General features: G+C 43.0%; 1 protein-coding gene across 2 annotated transcripts in view; it reads right to left on the reverse strand.

Moving 5' to 3' along the window:
* Positions 1–23,502, reverse strand: part of COL5A1 (collagen type V alpha 1 chain) — a 473,296-nt gene that overhangs the window by 239,451 nt on the left and 210,343 nt on the right. For both annotated transcript variants that reach the window (XM_086921052.1, XM_086921051.1), the window contains exon 5: positions 1,930–2,061. In XM_086921052.1, coding sequence (XP_086777178.1) covers positions 1,930–2,061 — 132 coding nt within the window. The remainder of the gene's footprint in view (positions 1–1,929; positions 2,062–23,502) is intronic.

Below are 23,502 nucleotides of genomic sequence, written 5' to 3' on the forward strand. Positions count from 1 at the left end.
AACCCTTGTCTATTCTTAACCCTAAATCTCACTTTAAGTTGTGTACTATATTAAACTGAACTTTTTAAATGTTATAATATAAATGCTTTTTATATGCTTGAACGTTATTCAGACTGCCATTGTATTCAAACATTTTTCTTTCAAACCAAAGGTTTTGCCAGCCTTAAGTTTCGAACAAATGATCTTTCACTATATGTTGCGAACTTTTGACCTCACACCCAAGTGTTTGCTCGACCACTGGCCTGGGCTTTGGAGGTTAATTAGAAATATCTCACTATAGAACACCCGCTGTGGTGTAACATTAGCTCCCGCAGCCCACGTGGTGTGTGGGGGGAGATCCCCAGGGGACCCCCTTCCCACACAGTCCACAGGTGGCAGGCTCCTGGCCTGGGAGCTCCTGACTGGTTTGCTGGTGGACTGATTTACTTTGCAGGGGGCCTTCCTCAAGTTTCGTTACACCACTGAATACCCGCAGTCCTACATTAAAGCGGTGTAGGAGATCAAATGCTGCTTTAAACAATGCCCTAGGCTTTGTGGTTTCTACAGACCATGGGAAATGAGGGTGGGCGTAAAATTCGTTTCACGGGCGAATTTGCGGATTTTCCGCGATTTCGCGATCCGCGAATCTCGCGAAATCGCGGTGAAATCCGCAAATCAGCGGGGACGAATTTTCAGCCAAGCAAGGGTTACAGCAGCAGGTGCAAAAGTTGAACCTAATTTCTTTGTAACCTTTTACAAAAGGGTTACAAACAAATTAACTTCAACTTGGACACCTGCTCCCAATTGCTTCCTGGGGCCTCGTTATCTACTTGCAACTATTCTCTGACCCTGCTCTGACCCTTGAAGCAGGGTCAGAGAATAGTTACAAGTAGGCAACGAGGCACCTGTCCAAGGAATTAAACCTCATCAGGAAGCACTTACAGATATAAAAAACAGGAAGAAGGGAGAGGATGGCAAATGCACCCATTTTGAGTTGTCAGGGGGGGTTAAACTAAAAGAGACCTTTACAGCACAATTTTTATATGCATTTTGCTAAAAATAAAAAGCTGTATGTTCTGTAGGGGCAACTCAGGAATCTGGCCCTTCAGAGATCCGGCCTCTCTTTCTTTCTCTCGTTCTCTCTCTCCCTCTCTCTTTCCCTCTCTTTCTCTCTCTTTCTATCTATCTATCTATCTATCTATCTATCTATCTATCTATCTCTCTCTCCCTCTCCCATAAACAACTACATGGGTAACTTCGCTATGCAAGCGGCTCGGGAAGACGCAAAAAGCCCTGCGAACACGCAAAAAACCCCGCGAACACGCAAAAAACCCCGCGAACACGCAAAAAAACAAAAATCGCCAAATTCGCACAAATTCGCGAATTTTGCGGATCACAAATTCGCAAATCCGCAAATTCACGGATCGCAAAATTCGCCCATGCCAGGAAATTACCTTAACAATGCAGTCAAAACACCGCAGTACATTTAGATCGCTGCTTTAACAGCGCTCTAGACTAAGAACAGTGTAATTTACTGTTCCAACACCTTCCCTACTGTACGTAGGCTGGAGTTGAAATAGTAAATCATGCTATTCCTAAATCCAGCGCCCTAAAGCACAAGTGGTTGTAACGACTTGCATTGTAAAAACAGTGATGTAATGTACCGCGATCTAAATGATTGCTTTGTTACATCATACATCCACAGACCATGATCGAGCCTTGATGATGTAGACACCTAAATCCCTGTCCTGTTTGGTTTAGAAGAGATTATATTTACAGCTGGGTAGACATTGATAATCATTGTTTGACCTTATTTCATGGTGGGCCACAGCAGACTCTGCTCAAATCTTATTTCGCTTCAGTGACTACGCTTTGACTAGTTTGACTAGCAAATCTCTACAACTGGCCAGTAGTCAAGCACCAGGAAGGTTTGATGGCCCTTTGACTTACATATTCGTCCGGGTTGGGGTCTTGAGATTGGGGCGCATCAGGGACGGCGGTGTCGCAGTCTGGGCTGTAGTGTTCACAATAGTCGTCGGCTGCTCTCGCGTCGGGTACAATCAAAAGTTGCTGGATGTCTCCCTGAAATGAAAAAAGACAACAGACATTAGAGCCAGGAATCCCCAAAACATGTTCTGCAGTTAGTTATCTCAGCAGGTTCTTGGCCTCTGATGATCTCCTTTGGGCCTCCCCAGTATGTACAGACAAATGTTACCCCTGAGTAAAAGTTTGAGCAATCGAGGGGCTCCCACCTAAATAACTGTTATCCAAGATGTTATATGTGTTTCTGTGTTGTTTCCCTATTAAACATAACAAAAAAACAAGGGGAGTTTACAAAACTTTGTTAAGGAATTATTAAGGTTCATTTTTTAATTTCACATTGGCTTGTGCACTTTCCACTGCTTAGCACCTTTGCACCAAATAGCGTGCAGCAAGGTAATTGGCTTCCCAAAGCAAAAAATTAATGCACAACGAAGGAGTGAGAGGGGAGAATAAAAAAAATAAATTAAAAATAAATCATGTATTTGTTTCTTACGTGACTAAATTCTCTAACACGATCACAACATTTGAAATTATATTTTGGTTAAATTTCGGACCGAATCATTTAAATACATGCATTTATTTGTGACTCTCGGTGCTAAATGCTTCTGCATCTTATTGACGTTTGATGTGCCATTCTTACATTCTCTTCAATAAAATTACCGGATCATGCTTTGGCACTTTTATGCCATTTAATGTTAAGGCGCTATGCTGCCGCAGCATTGCCACTGTAACTGCAAAAAGAATTGATAATGTTGGTGATTGTGTTGGTGCTGTCATGGGCAGACCATGAGTAACTGTCAGCAGTGGGTGGGTCCCAATGGGGGAGAGGCCTTTTGTTGATAGGCCTCAGAACCACAGACACCATATCTCACCGTTTGGCTGTAATTGACTTTTGGAATTATTAGTTGAAGTGTAGAGGAATGAAATAACAAGGCTGCCTTGGAACCCGATGCAAACAAGGACATAGGCCTCTGCCCGCCCAGCCACACCCCCTGCCATGTCCTGGGTGTCTATGTTCACAAACCCTTGATTTGATATCAGCAATAAACCAGTAAGTAGGGAATAGTATATAAGCCAGTGGGAAACCTTACTACAAGGAGTCACTAGTTGTGTCATGATAGACCAGGCTCTTTAAGGAAAACAAAATAACACCCCTGGAATATGCTGTGAGCAAAGCATGGCGGCCATATTGTTAGGAAAGGGTAAAATCAGCTGAAAGACAAGATTTTTTGTGACCTGAATTTTGCAAATATTCTCTTTTGAGCAGGACTTCAATTCATGATAAAAATGTCTCTTTGACCTTTCATTTGTGAAGATGTTCTGTGGTTTTAGACTGGTGCCTATGAATTACATGTGAACATATGAATAAGGGCTCTCCGAAAACATTTTCGTACGTTAAAATGTAGTCCCTCCGCCACCTTAATAATGGCGAACAGAGGGCAAAATCTGATTTCATGATCAGCGAAGTTCTAAAGTTTTTCAATTTTCAAACTTCCTATAACTATATTGCGATTGCTGAGTGTGGGTGGTGAAACTTGTTAAACGTCAGTTTTCACCTTAAAAAGGGGTTATTAGTGGGACCATTCTTCCAGATGTAAAGTCACGTGGTAAACGGGTTTTCAGTTGACTTGCAAAAATCCTAAAATTCTTTCTCAGTGAAAGGAAGCACTAGCAAGGAAATAATGCCAGTGCGCATGCGAAAAATGGAATGTAAGTGTAGGAAAACATGCAACTCAGCGAGCTTCAGGTAGGCCAAGAATCGGGATCTATATGTTAGACTTTGCTTGCTTAGTAAAAAATGTGCACATCTCTAGTTATGATACTTGCTGAGCAGAGCACTAGTGAGCCCTGGCACAGGAATCTCTTTTATCAAATATATCTCATTCAATGAAAATATGACAGCATAGCAAACATACAGAAATAGAGAGGACACCTCTGGGAGCACACACAGGTTTAAGTAGAGAAGAAGAATCTCCAAAGACCCCTAATATGTATCACTGAAACAACAATACATAATTTGAGAATACAATGCATTCTTAACATCCTGAAGCCTCCTAAAATGACACTAAAGGTCCACTGGTGAGCAGATAATACCATCCTTTGGTGCCCTCACAGATCCCTCATCTCATTATGCCTTGACCTCGTCCATATCAAGCTGCAAATAAGGAACCCAATAATGATGACTAGGGAATGCTTACGACTGTAGTTAATGCTTGCATGCAAACAGTAATGAGAGGCTGGTTTACAGAGAAGGAAGTGAAGTGAGGAGAGGACCTGAAGGGAGAAAGAGGTGAGTGAGGTGAGTGAGGTGAAGAGAGAAGGGTGAGGAAGAGAGGAGAGGGTGGGTTAGAGAAACAAAGGTTAGAGGGTGATAGGGTGATAGGATGAGGCGAAGAGAGGTGGATGAAGCAGAGAAACAGGAGGAGGAGGCATCAAGAGAGTGGGGTGGTCCAGAGAAAGGAGAGTGAGGCGGGGTGAGGTGGAGAGTGAGTGTGGACGCAGGGTGAGGTGGAGTGTGAGTGTGGAGGCGGGGTGAGGTGGAGAGTGAGTGCGCAGGTGGGGTGAGGTGGAGAGTGAGTGTGGAGGCGGGGTGAGGTGGAGAGTGAGTGTGGAGGTGGAGGTGGGGTGAGGTGGAGAGTGAGTGCGCAGGCGGGGTGAGGTGGAGAGTGAGTGTGGAGGCGGGGTGAGATGGAGAGTGAGTGTGGAGATGGGGTGAGGTGGAGAGTGAGTGTGGAGATGGGGTGAGGTGGAGAGTGAGTGTGGAGGTGGGGTGAGGTGGAGAGTGAGTGTGGAGGCGGGGTGAGGTGGAGAGTGAGTGTGGAGGTGGAGGTGGGGTGAGGTGGAGAGTGAGTGCGCAGGCGGGGTGAGGTGGAGAGTGATTGAGGGGGCGGGGTGAGGTGGAGAGTGAGTGAGGGGGCGGGGTGAGGTGGAGAGTGAGTGTGGAGGTGGGTTGAGGTGGAGAGTGAGTGTGGAGGTGGGGTGAGGTGGAGAGTGAGTGAGGGGGCGGGGTGAGGTGGAGAGTGAGTGTGGAGGTGGGTTGAGGTGGAGAGTGAGTGTGGAGGTGGGGTGAGGTGGAGAGTGAGTGCGCAGGCGGGGTGAGGTGGAGAGTGAGTGTGGAGGTGGGGTGAGGTGGAGAGTGAGTGCGCAGGCGGGGTGAGGTGGAGAGTGAGTGTGGAGGCGGGGTGAGGTGGAGAGTGAGTGTGGAGGCGGGGTGAGATGGAGAGTGAGTGTGGAGGCGGGGTGAGGTGGAGAGTGAGTGTGGAGGCAGGGGGAGGTGGAGAGTGAGTGTGGAGGTGGAGGTGAGGTGAGGTGGAGAGTGAGTGTGGAGGCGGGGTGAGGTGGAGAGAAAGACGGTTGAGGGAGAGACACAGGGGTAGGGGATGCAGAGAGAGGCAGGGGTGTGGCAAGGAGAGAGAGTGCAGGATGTGTCCAAGAGAGAGAAGAGGGTGAATCAGACAGCCGTGGCCGCTGTAGGTAAGAGCAATGGGACAGGTGGGTGGGGATTTCGAGAGCCGACCATGAGGGGAAATTATTGATTTATTTAATTTTCCCTCGAGGTAGTCTCTCGATATACCCCCACCCGGCCCCACCGCTCTTACCTGCAGCAGCCGCGGCTGGAAGCAGAGAGAGGGGAAAGGGGGATAGAAAGAAGGAGTGAAGTGGAAAGAGAGAGGGAATTGAAGTTGAGAGAGAGAGAGGAGGGGGAGTCAAAGAGAGAGGAAGGTGAGACAGACAGGTGAGGCTGGGGCACCGAGAGAGAGGAGAGTGAGGCAAATAGAGCTCAGTGGAGACTGAGGTAGAAAGTGAGAGGACAGTGAGGCAAAGAGGGAGTAAAAGGTGAGGCTGAGAGTGGAGAGAGAGGTGGAGATAGAAGGTTGAGGTGGAAAGAGGGGGGGAGAGAAAGAGTAGGATGAGCTTAAAGAGATGAGAGTGAGGCGCAGACGGTGAGGAGGGTGAGGCAGAGTGAGAGGAGTGTGACGTGGTGGGAGAGATGGGGTGAGGCCAGGAGAAAGGAGAGATATCGCGAGAAGAGGAGAACAATGGAGGATGTGGTTAAAGAGGAGAGTACGGCAGGGAGAGGTGCAGTGAGACGAGGAATGCAGGTCCAAGACAAACCCCACAAACACAGGGTGAAGGAAAGTAGGCATGACCCCAGCATTTATTAGGGTGTGCAGCACACATTCATACAAGATCATGCAATGTGCCCTGGACCAGCTCTCAGGCCATTGGAAGATGGTGGCATTGCTGAGGAGCGGAGACTGAAGAGCATGGAGTATGCATCAGTTTGAACTGAGTGTGGTCTTCCCTTGAAAAGGAAGTGATGTCATCACAACAAACATCCCACCAGCGTTAAAGCAGGGAGGAAAGGAACAAGCATCCTCGCCCTTGGTCCGCAGCCAAGCACCCATCCACCTCACCCTGATGACCATGTCACTGAGGCTTCCTACCTGTACACTGAAAGCAAGGAGCTAGAGCTAGGGAGCCACAGAGGATACCCCTGCATCCCATCGGGAGTGAAGGCAGGACTTGCATGTGGGGTGCCTTTGGTGATGGGGATGTGCTCTGGTGTGCTCACGACAGTGAGTACAGCGGCGCACTCCTTTATGTAAGCAAAGGGCTGTGATACTTCGGAACGCTTCATGCAAAGGATGCCCCCTATACACCCTTATGTTGGCTTCTTGGCGTTTTTAGGCACTTGCCACTATGTTATAAAGTAAGAGGTTAACTGGGGGAGGCTGGTGGCCCATCTTTCAAGGAGAACAGGCGTGTCCGAGGGAAGCTCATGTTTTGCCATCATTAAAAAAGCCATGGCTGAAGCCTGTACTTGTAAATTGATACTTGTATAGCGCACTACTCACCCGCAAGGGTCTCAAGGCACTTGTACGAATACCGCTGTGGAACCCGTCCTGGCTTTCCCTGTGAGGTGTCCACCCCTGGGCACCCCCAAGGTGGAGGCCAGGCATCCTTAGCGTTGTGGGGGCCGTTGTGGAGATTATGCAAGCTATTGCCCAGAGTTGCAGAGTGGGACTCCATGCTTGGAATAGGCACCGAGGCGAGAGTTATCAGGTCCGTGGAATTTTGAGCCCAAGACCCACCGAGGCAGGGAATTGAACCCTGGTCCCGGGCTAGACCTCTGCATCAGGGTCTGCCGCTCTAACCATTGAGCCACACTTCTCCACTGTACCACCACCCACTTCCCCTGCAAAGAATGCAGTAATACAACTGGCAAGTGCTCTGTCACCACAAACTAAGGTGTCGCCCGAAAGCTGGCACTTAGTGCCCACAAAGACTGCCCATTTCCATCTTAGCCAATAATAATGGGGAAACGAGTGGACATCCTACCCAGAAAAAAAACAATGAGGTGGCGGCTGATGGAAGCCTGAAGAACCACAAGAGGTAAAACAGCTCCCATGATTGGGAGGGGTCAGTGTCCCCACCACTACAACATCCATAAAGAAGTATTCCAGTAGTTGGTAACTATCACCCTGCAAAGAATTTGTGTGGGGGGTCACTCACCTCCTCAGGAAACAATGAGGGGGTTTCATGGAAAGGGTCTAGTCTCAGGCACATGAAAACTCATAAATACCCACATACTGAGACAAATGTTTACCAGATGCCTCATGCATAACCCCAAAGGAAATATAGACAACTTAAGACACTGCTTTTCCCACTACATAGAACTCTCACAGAGAGGGGTAGACTTGACCTTATGCAACAATGATGCAGATTTAAACTAGACGAGCATTGTAATTACTCAGGGGAATTGAACACAATTCCTAAATTTCATATTACTGAAAATTCATTAAGTTTCTAGATGTGCTACATTACGAATTTCGTATATCTTGTTTAAGTGAGTGTGCACATGAAACATGTCTCACTAGACACCAGTGGAGGCGAGTTCACACCGAAAATGTGCCTCTGAGAGACATTTTTTGATTGAACCAGTCTCCTGCCGTTTTTTTTACAAGATTTTGCATGCAAAGTGCATGCTCCCATAAATCATATGCTCGAATCCGGAAAATCACATTTAGCTCTGAAAGTGCCAATTCACAAAAGTGTCAAGGATTTGTGAACACCTCTTATATATTCAACATGTGTAGAGACAATACCAAACAGAGTCAGTGCTTATGAACCTTTTGCACACAGTTCCCAAAGAATGAATGCGACCAGGCAGATTCTCCAAGCTTCACCATAGCCAGCAAGCCTTAAAGTCAGTTTCTAAGTGCAATGCTCATTCAGTTCATTGAAATGATGAACTTAAGGGGAAATGTGTCAGGCAGCCATCTGGGCGTCCGCCCAGCCTGGGTTTCTGAACAGATTCCAAGGTTAAATTCCAGTCCTCTGAAATGCAAAGACATTTCTGCAGAAAAGTCCGAAGACACGACAGAAGCAAGTCTTCTTTGCACAGTGAGAAGCAAGTGCCAAGATGGGGTGGGGGCCCTTGGTGACACCCCCATGAACTCTCTGAGGACTCTTCTGAAAGACAGAAGCCACTAAGCCTGTGTTGTATGGCATTCCAGCCAGTGTGCGGCTGGTTCACAGTGTCAGACAAAACAAAGGGACTAATTTAGGCCTTGGGAAAACCCAACAAACGTCTTACAAACAGGGCACAAAGCAGGAGCCCTCAGGGATGGCCCTCTCTTTTCACTGGAGGGGCTGATCATGCACCGTGAGGGGGGCGGGGGGCCTTCTGTGCTTTTTAAGTGTGTGCCCCTTGTTGTAGTGTGTGTGGCTAGCCTAATGAATATGTCACAAGAGTAGCTCCAAGGACAAGAGAAGCTCCCTACCTCTGCCCTTGCAATGAATGACTGCCCACTTTTTGCTCATCCAAGAGCATTTTTGGTGGCAATGAAGAGGACCCTCGAAAGTACATTAACACGTAGCAAGTCACTGGGCACGATTTCCCCCCTCTCATTTCCCAGTGGCTACAGACAATTGGACCTTAACCCTTCAATACTGATGACGGCCCCCAGCCGTCATGCACTACGGTGGGCGTGTGCTGATGACGGCTGGGGGCCGTCATAAACCCACCCACTTCAAAAAACGCCGCACAGGCGCAGAATCGCGGACGCGCCCAAGGGGTTAATGGTCGCTCTCTATGACGTAATTTCGTAGCCTTTTGTGGTAGGTCATTCACACATACTGGCCAATCGCGTTTGGAAGAATGGGGAGTGGTGGCGTTCATTCGACAGCTGAAACCAAAAGGCATAATTCACACCAAAAAGCAGCTCTAGGAACCCACTGGAATCAAATCAAGGTTCTTAGTCATTCACCTAAACTGTAAAACCACAGATGCATTAAACTGAAACCATTGGTAGCTGGTCAAATCGAATTTCTATCTTTGTTTTCTGAATCATGTGTACATGGGGTTCGTTCGAGTGCACTGGCTCATCCAGGAGGTTCCATGGTGCATTAGAATTGAGTCATAGAGCCTCTGTACAGAGCACTCTGCATCTTCTAGGTGCTAGATCTGGGGGGCTGACTCAATTACCTAAAACTCAACAATTTCACGAACCCTGTGACTTCCATATAATACATACTTTCGACGTTTCGCAGAAAAATCCATGAAGCTGGTTGATCAAGGTATATGTGTGTCGGACGACTAGTGACAAATGGTAAGAAACCAGCAATATTCAGCGCTGCTACTTTCTCTGATATGTCTCTTGATGATATTGGGGGGCATATTTACAAAAAGAAAATTTGGAGTGCAGAGCGGCGTCAAATTCAGCAGCACCGCATTCCAACATTTTCAAAACGCAGGGATGCGCTGTATTCACAAGAATATGGCACACCCCTGTATTTTCCCTAGTGCTGGGAAAAAAAGCTGCCTAGCGCCAGAGCAGGCACCCTGCAGCCATGTTGCAAGGATGCCTGCGCTGCAGGGGCGATTGTTTATGTGCAGGAAGAGAGACTTTCCTGCACATAAACAATCACTCATGCCGATTTGCTCATTTTGTATCTGCTGCAAAATGCAGCAAACATCGAAAGAGCAACAAACGGGAAGAAATTAATAATTTCTGCTCATATCACCATTCTAACACCTGGTAATCCATGGCTTTAGACTGGTGCTGTTTTTGGTGCTGCCTCAGCCTTGTAAATCTGGGGTATCGTAAAAAGCAATGGATGTTGCGGTGGAATGCCCACAGTAACACCCATTGCTCACCTCTTTGCCGCAGAGGACTGCGGAGGAAAGGAGCATATTCACAAGGTGGCGTTAAGTCACGTTAAGTGACCTTCTAAATATGGGAAATGGCACTACGCCACTGGAGTGTCAAAAAAGGTGATGCTCCGATGGAGAATGGTGCTTTCTAAATATGCCCCTGAGTTTCTTATTCAATGGGTGTATTCGAGGTATTAACAAGAACTACACATCTGACCTGCCCCCTCAATACATGAACCCAACAGTGCCACAGTCGATAACAGAATGACTTGTTGATCCAAATGGTCTAGGACGGTTTTCAAGCTGGCATCTATGTCAACACTAGCTCTTAAAATACAACTGGTCAACTCTCCGTTGAATGATGAAGTATTCTGCGCACTATTTCACATGAATCTTGTATCTCCCCTGAGTCTTGTGTGCATGGCAAATGTTTATTTTTGTTCAAGTAGTGCAGAATTTTCAGCCCAATCACTTTTCACCCAAACCTCAGAAAAAACCCAGGGTATGTGAAAATATTTTGTCCCAGAAATTTGACAAATTAAATAGATTCATCATAAATTGAATTGATATCTGCAGATTCATAAATGTGAATAGGTATCTGCCAAAAATACTTTCCTCTGTCACACACCTCTTCAACTCCCCAGCAACACCCCCACTGAACTCCCTACCCCGATTTCCAGTTCCAACTGCCAGCTTACATTTCAGGCTTACAACAATATATTAATGGTTTTTAATTGCAGTTTGTTTCAGCATCTAACGCTGGCGCATTGGAAATGACTTGAGCTAAGTCATACAAGAGGTACATACACACGGACACAAAAAGTCTGCACAATACACACCCATCCAAATCTTTAAAAAAAATCATAAAAGGGCCAAACAAGTCCGACATCTTGATTTGCTCAAAAGTTGACTTTCACACATCTGCCTCAGGTCACTAATTAAATGAAGTGGGATGGAGCAATGGTAAGAAAATATTTACTATGTGTAAAGAGCCAAATAAATTGTCTAAAAGAATAACACGATTGATAGAATAATTAACTGGCTAGTAAATTACAAAATATGCAATAGATCAACAGATCAACACATCAATAACCCAATTTATAGAACAAAATACAGACTTGAAACACAATTAACAACAAAGAAAGAAGAATGTAGCGACTGGATTAAAAAAACATCAATGTTGCTGCAGTTGAAATGTAGCAAAATTGGAGATAACAATAGTGCCAGCAGCGAAGCAGGGCAACAAAGATGTTTCGCGTGTTTGCCTCGTCCTAAAAATTAAAATCAAAGCGTTCTGAGAGCCAACTTTCCGTCACGCCACAGTGGCACTTTAATTTCCTCTTTGCATCTTGAGATGTCTTGGTTTCATTGGTAATTCTCAGGTTGTGCACCAGGGGCTTGGAAGAATGTGCAACCGGAGAGTAATTGAACGGAAAACCAATAAAAAATTAAATAGGATGCTGTAAAGAGAAATCATCCAAGGTTATGTGAAGTGACATCACATGTTGTAGGTGCCAACTCATTAAGCGACCTCCAGGCAAAACGAATTAAAGTATCTATATCTGTCACTGGAACAAATGAATGATGCAATCTAAAGGAAAGTATACAGACATAAGTTAACTTATTTATTGAAAAGTTTTGTAAAGTGCCACAAATAGCCGTCAACCCACTACAGAGCACAAAGAATATAATTTTAAAGTAGAAAACTGCACACACAAAATGTGCAGGCGGGGATGGAGACCACCCAGGTCCAGCATGTAGAACCCTTATCTGTTTCCTCCAGTCACAGTTCCTATTTGTTTCTCATCTACAGCAGAATACAGTCAGAAGTGCCTGGTCTTCAGGACTTTTTAGGTCGAGCCTGAGCTGCGCATGTGCTGCCCTGAGAGGCATGCTGTATTCGAGTATGGACTTTTAGCCCCGCCTACTCTCCACTTATATTTGTCATTGGCTTGAGTCATTGTCCTTCATAAATGCTGGCTTCTTATTCGTTAATAGGCTTGTTAGTCTGTCTTTGGTACCGCCTTGTGTTCATTTGTAACCTCCCATGAGGACTGGCCCTTTTACTTCGGTTGATACATCGTATGTCTTATTTAGCCTGTAAGCACTATTTTCTTTAATGAGTTTCTCCTACTGCAGGCACCACATGCTTTCCTGCACCATTCAGCGCACCATGCACGCTTTCACTTTCCAAGCAACCCAGTATAATGGAGGTTGCTTCTTTGAAATGGAATAGGTTTCGCATTTACAAGTGTATGAGCTTTTGGAATTGTAAATTACAATGCTTTTTATGCATGTGTTAATAATCAAAACCGATAAATTAAAGGCATTGTCATTTACAATGCCAATAGATTTACCTCTCAAATGCGAGAACTGTTGCATTGCAAATGCCTGTTCGAACTGTAGATGGTTAGGTTTTGCTCTAAGGTTGAAGTTCGAGTAGTCAAAAGTCTATGGTCCTGGACGCCTGTCATCCACCTGCATGTTTCTGTCATCTGTATCCTCATTGGTGAATAAAGTTTAACTTGGCTGAAAGCAGGTTCTTGTTTTGAGTATAGTGAAGTAAAAAATAATGGGGTAAAGCAATATCCATAGGTATCCCGGTATAGCACACACACTTATCAAGTGAAAAAGTGGTTTCTGTGGGGTAATTTTCAATAATTTGAATTTAGAATCTAACAAGTTTGTAACTACTCAACCAGATAAGGTTCAATGACATACATAAATGCAATAAAAGTACACACAATGAAAAGCATAAAAAAGAAATGCATTAATTGCATCAGAAGATAAAGTGCTACGAATGTGACCAAAATGATGACGCAATCTACTGACGAGTCAACCATGCAATAATGTTAATAGTTGTTGGACGCAAAACAAAACTACAATGGCTGACAATCATTTGGAGAAGAAGACTGTGGTCATTCTATGTCTCCAGATTCGAACACCATAAAAAGAATGTTCTTTTGTAGTGTATAATATGTTTTACTACAGAATGCTGTGGCTTCTACTTGGCAAGCATTATTTCTCAAATATGACTGGGAATGCTAGACATAATGGAACAATATTTTTGTAAACAATATTTAGCACACAATAATTATATCAAATAATGGTTCTGTGTACAATATTGTGAGATACAGTCCACTGAGTTCAAGTCCAGTGAAGCCTCTCAGATTTTGTCCATGTTGGCGGCTTGCAGTAGATTTAGATCTATGTGATCCATGCTGAATTCAAAATTAATTTAATCACTCCAGAAGGCACAATATGAGCAAAAGCTGAGCAGTATGGGCCTCTTAGGTCACTCGGAATAAATGGAGAACTTATGATGATGTTGAAAATTAAGTGGGGTACATCTGACATTTTGATAAATAGCAGTGTTGAACTGAAATCTAAACTAAGTTCGGAACAGGAATGTAATGCTAATGATACTGTCATAAAATGTTTAGAACTACTGCCATTGATGTAAGATAATATTTCAAGCTCTGTGCTTATTATGATGGGTGAGTACAGCGGCATATATTTTTCACAAAATATTATGACATTTCCGAAAAAAATTGAATGATACTTTTAGAGAGAAATGTGGTTTACCGTTTTCTTGGATTACTTTTTCTATATAAGGGCATACCTTACCTAAAATACGCCTTTCAAGATATCAGTAGAAAACTAGTTTGAGTCACAAATTTCGCAGGGCATTTTCTTTACAAACTAGTCTCCCACTGGTGAAATGTATGCAAAAGTGTATAATGTGTAATTTCAAGAAATATCACAACATTTGGGATATTTGCAACATTTCACTGGCATGATATAAATTCCTCTAAGGCCCAAGAAAAACTAGCATGGATTCAAGGCAGCGATAGAAGAGGGAACCTGTAGATTGATCTGTTTAGCTTACAATGAGATGTTTGGGAATGGGGAGGTGGTCAAAGAGGAGAAAAATAATGGATGGATCCAGTTTGCATATGGTCCGTACGATATTTGGACAATAGACCAGGTTGCAAATACCAGGTGAAAGAAATCTAGAAAAACAAATATTGGATGCAAAAATATTGTGATGCAGAAAATTCGTTGTCAAAATTATTGTTTTTTCATGTAGGTAATATCATTGTTAAGAATATAACTGTTGTAAATAGCTTTTTCAATAATATAATTGTAAAGAATATCGTTTTAAAATTAATTTAATGTGTTTTTTAGTTTATAAGTTAATTTTATGTGTTAGTTTTGTTTGTATAATTGTCTTTTTTTAAATATAGCTCTAAATTTTAAGTGATTCAGAATTTTTAATTTAACAGTAATTTATAGTGTCATAGCAGGTTGTTGGGTTTGTAGGGTATATGGTGGAAATTTAATTGAGTAATAATTAATTACAAATTTTAAGTAAGTTTTTGATTGGTATTCATTTCATACATTATGTAACATTGATTACATTCAGGTGTGGGCTGCTATGTTTGTAGGAGTATAGGGTGAAAGGTTAGTTAGATAATAATTAATTAACAATTATTTTATTTTATTGATTTTTAATTATATAAATTGTGTAATAATCTTATATTTAAGTTATACTTTAGGTTTGTAGGGGTGTTGGGTGGGAAGTTAACTATGTGATAATTAATTAGCATTTAATTAATAACATATTAATTATTGAATTGCTAATTAATTATGTACATTATGCATTATTTATTTATTTTAGTTATATTTTGCTAGGTTTGTAGGCGTATACACTGTGAAGCTAATTAAATAACAATTAAAACAAATAATTGGTAATATATAATAAAATATGTGAATATTAATACTTTTTATTGTGTAATTATTCATTTTATTTATATTTTAGGTGTAAGCTGCTGGGTTTGTAAGGTGAGTTAAATTACGTAATATTTACTCAAAAATTAACTATTAATTGTTAATTATGCAATTGTTTATCAGTTATGTAAAATGTGCTATACTTATTTATTTGTATTATATTTTAGGTGTGGGTTGCTAGGTGTGTAGATGTATAGAGTGGAAGGCTAATAAAGTAATAGTCAAATAAGCATTATATTTTATTGAAAATATATTATTTCATTGATTATGAATTTTGTAAATGGGATAATTGGTGTTTATTTTTGTATGTGTATATATATTTTAATTTAAGTAATACTGGTTATATTTAGAGTTTTAGATTTTTCCGAAATGAATTGGGTTATTCAAGTATGTAACAAGATATGCTGAAAGAACACTTCAGACCTGAGTTTAAAAGAATCATGTTTTCAGCTCTAGTTTTAGAGTCTTCCTCACTGTGCCAAATGTCATTTAAGGTTTGCCAGGGGTCGCAGCTGTGACCCCAGTCTAGAAACTAATGCCCACATGCATCAACGTCAATTGCATTCGCAAACGGTGTGAATCGCAATTTTCGTCCGTTTGCGAATGCAATTGACTAATTTGGAATGCATCATGCATTTCGCAATTTTAGGAATCGCAACCATGTTGCAATTTCTAAAATTGCGATTGCATTTAAGAAATCGCAATTTCAGATTTCTTAAATGAAATGCATGATCATTTTTTATTTGCGAATTCGCAATTTGGAAGTGGTAAATTAGCATGAAGTTGAACTTCATGCTAATTTACCGAAAACTTTCAAATATGCACAAATTGCATTTTTGAAAGTTTTAATTTACACACACACATGCCCTTGGGGCATGTGTGTGTGTAAATTGCAATCAAAGTTACATTTCAGGGGGGCAGGGAGGGGTTATTTGGACCCCCCCCTGCACCCTTGAAATTGCATTCACATTTTGCGAATCGCAATTTGAAATTTGCAAAATGTGAATGCCTTCCCATTAATTCCTATGGGCCTTTTGGCCCATAGGAATCAATGGGAAGGGTTTTCCTTAATTGCGATTCTCAAATTGTGAATCTCAATTAAGGAAAAATATTGAATCGCAAAAATAAATGCGATTTGTTCATGCATTGCCGTTTGCGATTTCTAAATTGCGATTCCTTACTTTTCGCAATTTAGGAATCGCAAACGGATGCAATGATGCATGTGGGCCTTGCTACCCCTGACATTGCCCTTTCGACCCCTGGCCTCACCCATGTCCTGTCCAGTTTAGAGATTTAAAAACAGCTTTCGGATCTTTCTTTCTGTAAAACCGTTGCTCTTCCTGACTGCTCGAGCAGTAAACAGTTTTGTTTCAGTTTCTCCCATCAAGTCAAGTGTATCTCAGCAAAATTCCCGTTAATGCCTCTTTAATGCCTCTTGTGGCCCAGGCTTCATCAAGCACAGCAGCGGCGGCTCCTCCGCAATGGCTGAGGAGTGTCACCCCACTGTTTCAGAGGCAGCAGCTGAAAAAATACAATGATTGTTTTTTTTGCCTAGTGCATGCAGGGAGTGGTGAGGCCGGGCCATGGGAGGGAGGAGGAGTCGAGGGCACTTATGCGTGCGGATGTCAGTTTGGCCGGCCATCTTAGGTCGGCCAAACAAACATGCGCAGTTAGGTTTCTCCAACCAGCTGTATTCCACAGCAGGGTAGAGAAACGGCAGAGATTCCCTGTGAGCGAGCGTTAAACTAGCTCGCTCAGACCAATCCCCGCACTGCTCTCATGCTTGGTAATAATAGCACGAGAGCAGCGCAGTGATTGGATGGGGAGTCTCTGATAGTGTCCCAGGGACTGCTGGGAGCAGGAAGTAGAGCAGCACCAAGGCACGAGGCAGCTGGCAGAATCAGGTATGTTTAAAAAAAATTCTGCTGCCCTCCACTCCGCCACTTTTTATTACCAGCAGCCGCGACTGAAGTACAGCTTTGCTTGTCTTGCAGGCTGCTGGATCTTGTCTTTTTTAATTGGACTGGGCTCAATCTAGAGTGATGAACTTTCTCACAGAATAATACTGGCTATTTGTTTTTGTGGTTTATTTTTTATTTTTGGGTAAACCTGAGCTGGTACTTCAATAAAATGTTGTGCAACATTATCTATCTATTTTATAACTGGTTAATTCTAATTCTGTCTGCTTTAGTAATTAAAAATGGATTAATTTAGAGAGCTTTAACATATTTTGTAGTGAATTCCTCTTATTTTGCTGTTTTAAGATTTCAGTGTGGAAAAAGGACCTGCTGATTTTTAAATTGTTGGCTGGTTTTGGCAATATAATAATACCATGCTTATTGGTAAAATACTTGCAATGTGGCACCCCTAACTGCCTCCAAGAAGGAATCACCTTTTGTGGCTAAATTCGCCAAACATCAGATGATGCCAATTTCTGTGATGTCATCGAGGCTAAACATCATGTGAAGTTTCATCCTGTAAAGGCCCAGGGTCAAAGGGCATATGATGTCACTACTGCTACCCTTGACATTTTGGCCTATCGACGTCCATGCACTGTGGCCCAGTGGATGGAGGTTAATAAAAAATGTCAAGTAGTGTACACCATTAATTTGTCAATTTCATAAACTTTGGGTGTAGTCAGTATTGTCATGTGCTGTCACAACTGTAGAAGAAGTGAGAAACACTGAATAAGCAGGGACACCTTTTTCAGATAAAATATTAGATTTATTACTAACCTTTCATACATCAATTGTCTATAAAAGATGTCATCCAGTTTCTTTTTAAAGTAAATTCTATACTATTAATTTATTCATAAATGATAATCTTCCTCAACTCGTTTCTGCCACCTAATTTCCCTTCATCAGGTGTAAACCAATGAAGCTGCACACGCCCTCCAGTAGGATTCAGTCCCCCGTCCTCCTGGTGCCGCTGGCCACAAGACCAATCCTAAAAGATCTTTGAAATGGAAAGGCATGCAGGACAGCAATGTCTATAAAGCCCAGTTATTTCAGGGTTAGAGAGAGACTGACAATGATATTTGAGCTCCATATTTTCTTCTGTGTGCCCGTATTGGATTCCTACATCCATTTTCTCTTTGAAAACGATGAGATGAAGAAAATTAAGGTGTGTTGCCAAAGGGCATTTCAGCTGATGAATAGAGAGAGATTTTGAGAGCTGGTTGGTTGAAAAGACATGCTATTATGTTTAAGCTGGGGGTCGAATCAACTACCCCTACCTTTGAAACGTGTTCACAAGATACAAATTAGGAAGGGGCATGTTGCCGTAAATAATATTTTTTACTGAGGTGGGCGAGAGCAGAAAAAACCTAGGGGCAGATTTACATGCCCCTTGCGTCACTTTTGCGGCGCTGTTGTGTCACTTTTGTGACAGCAGCCACTGCGTAAATGTTGCGGCCCATTTACAACGTGACGCATCTAGGGAGATGCGTCATGTTGTAAAGCCCTGAGTCACATTATACCTGGGTCAGGTATAATGTATGCAGGGTGGGCATTCCCATACAAAGAGCCATGTAGAAAGGATGCAGTGAAATCTACAAGATTTCACTACATTACTCTACGCCTTCACTGCGTCAAAATCCCTACGCCTGCTCGGAACAGGCGTAAGGAATGACGCAGGGCTTTTTGAATGGGACTCACCCATCTATTGTGGCGCATTGCTGGAATTGCATCACTTTCATGAGCAACAATGCTTACTTTTGCTCCAACAGATGCGTCAGAATTTCTGACACATCTGTTAATCTTTTCCCTACGGAGCACTGTATTGTAAATACAGCGTATCCATAGTGGCGCAAGGACATTCAGCGCTGATGCAAATGCATCAATGCAGATGAGTCAGTTCCTTGTAAATCTGCATTGGCTTAAAGTATGTGGTTATGTTCCCTCCCTCTGCGCCAGATTCCAGAAAGGATGACACAAATTCCATTGATATATAGACGTTTTATAATTTACATAAACTATGGATTGATGCATGGTAACTGACGTTCCTACTCGAGGACAAAAGTATTCTTTAAAATAAGGGAGAGCTCTCCTGAACTCAGGCAACAAGATGATGTTGCTACCACTAGTGTAAATGCCTGTGCCGAGCACTTAGTCAAGTGTCTAACTGAAGAATGTAGTGTGGGATCCACCATACATGCTTGGCGGGTAGCGTGAGAAGCCTGCTGTTTTGGAGCCCTTCTTCATCTACTTTACTCACTCAAGCATCTCTCACACCTTCTTTCCCCACCCACTAAATTCCTTCAAGTGCTGGGTATGTCGCCCATGTTGGATCTCAACCTGTAGGTACCAAAACCGGTTGGTTATAGAACCAGACAATACGGTGATTGGAAAGGTTGCACCAAAAATTCCCAAGCCCAAAAGAATCAAACCATTAGCAGAGGCATTCCACAGTAAGTGAGTCCCAGTGACATTTTGTGAAGTTCTATCTCCATATCTTATGAAGAGGAATGGTTTCCGCATCCTGAGTTGACACGTAGCGTACACGATTCAGATACGTTCGCCAGAGGTTGCACCATGGAAACCATGGAATGCCTCTACACCAGACAAAAGGCTGCTTTGGGAGATTTTCCCTTCACCCCAGGAGGCATGTGGTCATGACCAAAATATGAACACAAGTCATTTTTGAGCTTTCCACTGTTATTTCCGACTGGGTAGAGACGCCGACAGCCTGATACTCTTTCTGTATAATTTAGCAACCCAGGAAGGTGACGTCTGCATCATCAAATTTCATTTTCCCATTGTAAATCTCATGTAAGATCTGCACATTCAGCCTTTTCCCTCACTTGTAGTGGTGGGAAAGGATTTTGGGGTAATGCTTAACAGGGTTCAGAACGCAAGGCTCTGAGTGATGCAGAACAGATGCAGGTTCCATCAGATCCAGAAACACATGCTTCCGCTTAGCGGGTGAGGGCTGGTTTGAGTTTCATCCCTCTGCGGACGATGTTCTGTTCCTTAATTGGAACTTCTGCTTTCTGCAGAGTTTGCTAGAAGAGGCCCCTCTGCTCCTCTGCCATCTTTTACTAATAAAGACTGGAATTCTGTGGGAATGCTAGGTGATTAGCTATCAGGATGTATATACATCCAATGAGGCAAATTTCCTATTAAATTATCAGCTTTACCCACCATACAGTACTGTACAAAGGGTTGACCCCAATATAAGGAATTCAGAACAATTTCCAGAACTGCTTCAGAGCAATGAAGTTTCCCCCCACCTGTCAGGGGTACAGGCGTCTGGAGACAACTACTTGAGTAAATAGCTCACCTAATGTTAGAAGCTGGAATGAATGCCTTGTTTACTGAGTCTGAGGTGAGTAGGTACAATGGTTTTAATTCCGAATTAGGAGCATCAGCAGCCGGTGCAGGTAAGCATGGTGGGGTACGCGGCAGGGCGAGGGGGATGTCGACAGATGACGGAATAGGGCAAATTAAATAAATAAATAACTCCTATTTCGTCGTCTGTCGACATCCCCCTCCCCCCGCAGCACCCGGCCCCACTGCGCTTACCTGCACCCCACGCTGCTGATTAGGAGTAGTGCCTTTCTGAGGCACCAGGCTCAGGGTGTGTGTGTGTTCCCATGTATGAAGGAGCATGTGCATTGTGCAGCCATTGATTGCCATGGAACCCTTGTTGACATCAGTAAATGAGGTACTGTGAAAAGTACTACATGTATGGCTTACTGATAATGCTCAATACCCCGAGTCATGGTACTCATCCCCAAGACAGTTTAATCTTCACTCTAAAAAAAACAGCAATGGTGCAGACAATAGTTTGTCTACAGGTTACTTTGCAACATGGATGTGCTAGTCCTCTCCTCCATCCCATAGTGGCCTGCTAGTAATAAGCGTGCCAGAACAATTGACGGTGGCAACAATGGAAGGGAGGGACAGTCATAGGACTGGTAAGAGGAAGACTATGATTCAGGGTAATGAAGATTAGAAATATGTGTGTTACCCATTCATCTGTTCTTCTCATCCCAGTCCTTACTGACTGAGAATGTATCAAAGCTCACAATAATATCGCCAACATTTACTAACATGCTCATTTGAAATTTATCAACCTTATAGCAATTAGTTCATTGCTAAGTTAAGAATATCACCACCAAAATGCTGACAGACAGAATAGTCCAGCTGTAATCTCTTATGACACAAAATGTGTGCGGTGTGGACCAAATTGTCATCCTACTAATCTCATGCCGTGAAACACCGCAGCTTCCACACAAGAGGCAGACATTTCTGTTGTTGAGTGACCATGTATATATTCACTGAAACAGTATCTCCAATCGACCTATATGCTGGAATACAGCCTAATGTACCCACCTACTCAAAGTGGAAGCAGAGGCCATCCTACCATTCTTGGAAAACCATAAGTTACAAACAGTGACTTTGGTAATCGAATCCCATAGTTTTCTCTAATAATAACATTCATCATAATAGCAGGAGACAGGAATGCTGGCTATGGGTCTTCCACACAGCACTTGCCAAAACAACAGCTAGGTGTTTTTCATCGACTGCCAGCCTTTGAATTGTTTGTCAACTCAACAACTCCTTCTCTTGGTTTTAAAATATTGCATTTTTTTATGTATAGCACTGTAATGTATTGTCTCTCAAAAATCTTTTTGTGTATTTTGTACATATGTGTTTGTGTTTATGAAATATAAACATTGTATTATCCGTGTGTAAAAATAATTAACAAAAATATCAAAACATAAACAAGAAAACGAAAGAAGATATAATTGAAAAATATTAATATAAAAAAATAAAGAAACACAATTTTGTACCAAAAGGAATTGCTTCAAGTCATATGTACATGTTTATCTGATATGCATTGTTTTCACATAGATTTAGGCCTGATGTTCTGTACTAATTAACTATTATAGATATTGTGAATACCTTTTTTTTCTTACCCTATATAGTATTTTTCCCTACAGCTAACAAGATTAATTGGGGCAGATTTACAAGCCCCTTGCGCCTCTTTTACGCCGCTGTTGCTTCACTTTCGTGACGCAGCGGCGGTGCAAAGCCAACGCCATGCTGCGGGGTATGCTGCATTGTAAAGCCCTGTGCCACATGTAGGCGTTCCGTCTCAGGGGGGGGCGCAGGAACGCCTCTTAAAAGTGGCTGAGTGAAATCAGCAACACAGAGGGAACAGAACTGCATGAGGAAGACAACTGTAAAACACTCATACTCTCGAACAGTGCTTACACAAAAAGAAAATTAGCACCAGAAAAAGTTAGCAGTGGAAACACACAGTAATGGTCCATGCTCCAGGGGAAGAAGAGGACGGAAAGCCTATGAAAGCTGATGAATAATAAGCAAGCAAATGAGAGCGGCAATGAAGCCAAACAACGTAAGCAATGGGCGGGCTCTAAGCCAACTGTAAGGTAACAAAAGGTCTTTTGTGCATATGCTGTCTTAGGTAAGACCTAAAAACTACTAATTTCAATAAATGCCTCTCAATACAACCTGATGTCCTAAGGTGTAATGCTTCTGCATATTCAAGAAACACGCTTTTCTGAATTATGAAGACTATCATGTTTCTACATGATATTTGTTGAATCATTTACATGCCAGATATTTCCAGGTTTTGGCTCTTGTACAGGCTCATAGAGCTAAGCCAGAGCCTTCTCTTGACTTTGGCCCAGCTCACCCTGATAACTTGGTGGCTCGCCCACCTCCACAAAAGTAAAAAAAATACCAGAAAGAAGCACATAGTCTGAATATTAGTAAAGGAGGGGGTACCACATGCCTGTGGGAAGAGGTGAGCCTTAGGGGCTTCCTGTTTTGAAGGAAGTAATTTTCTGAGCACATGGATAATGGAAGCAAGTTTGTTTGTACCTTTGGGGTGAACAGCAAGAAGGGATTTCATATATAGGTAAATATGTAGAACTGATCTTTCTTGTTTTTAGCTCGTTTTCTGGCAGAGTACGGAATATGGAAGTTATCAGTCAATCAGCTAACGGGTTGTTGCCAGGTTCGGTCTGGACTGTTCCCATGAGGGTCAAGACTGATTTGCATATGGCTGGGGCTAAACTGGAGTGGCATGGTGAGCAAAAGAAGGATGGATTTAACCTAGATCTCTTGACTGGGGGTGAATGTATGATTTATTCAGCATTCCGTCCATCAATTGTTTGCGTAGCAGGGTGCAAGGGATGTGGCTTGGCAGTACATCCATTGGGTGAGAGTGAGAGCAGGTTTACTGCACTCTCCACGTTTTTCACACATCGCCCCACTCTCCATTACCCGACTAGATGAAACCCTTGATCCACTTCGGTCCCCAGGATATAACATTGCAGGACTGAGGCGTGCCGACACAGCTGAACAGTTGAGTCTGCAGAGGGGGAGTGGGCACATATGCGGGGCTTCAGGCGGCTCATACTCAGTAATTACTTGAGTCCTGCATCCTGCACCGCCCCCCTGAGACACACCGAGGCTCCATGACTTCCGTCGACCTGGACAGCTCTCACTGCCCCTACTGGCTCACTGACCCTGCAATACTGTTGTTTTGTCCGG

This window comes from Lissotriton vulgaris, chromosome 5 (genome assembly GCF_964263255.1).
Source record: "Lissotriton vulgaris chromosome 5, aLisVul1.2, whole genome shotgun sequence".
Classification (NCBI taxonomy): domain Eukaryota; kingdom Metazoa; phylum Chordata; class Amphibia; order Caudata; family Salamandridae; genus Lissotriton; species Lissotriton vulgaris.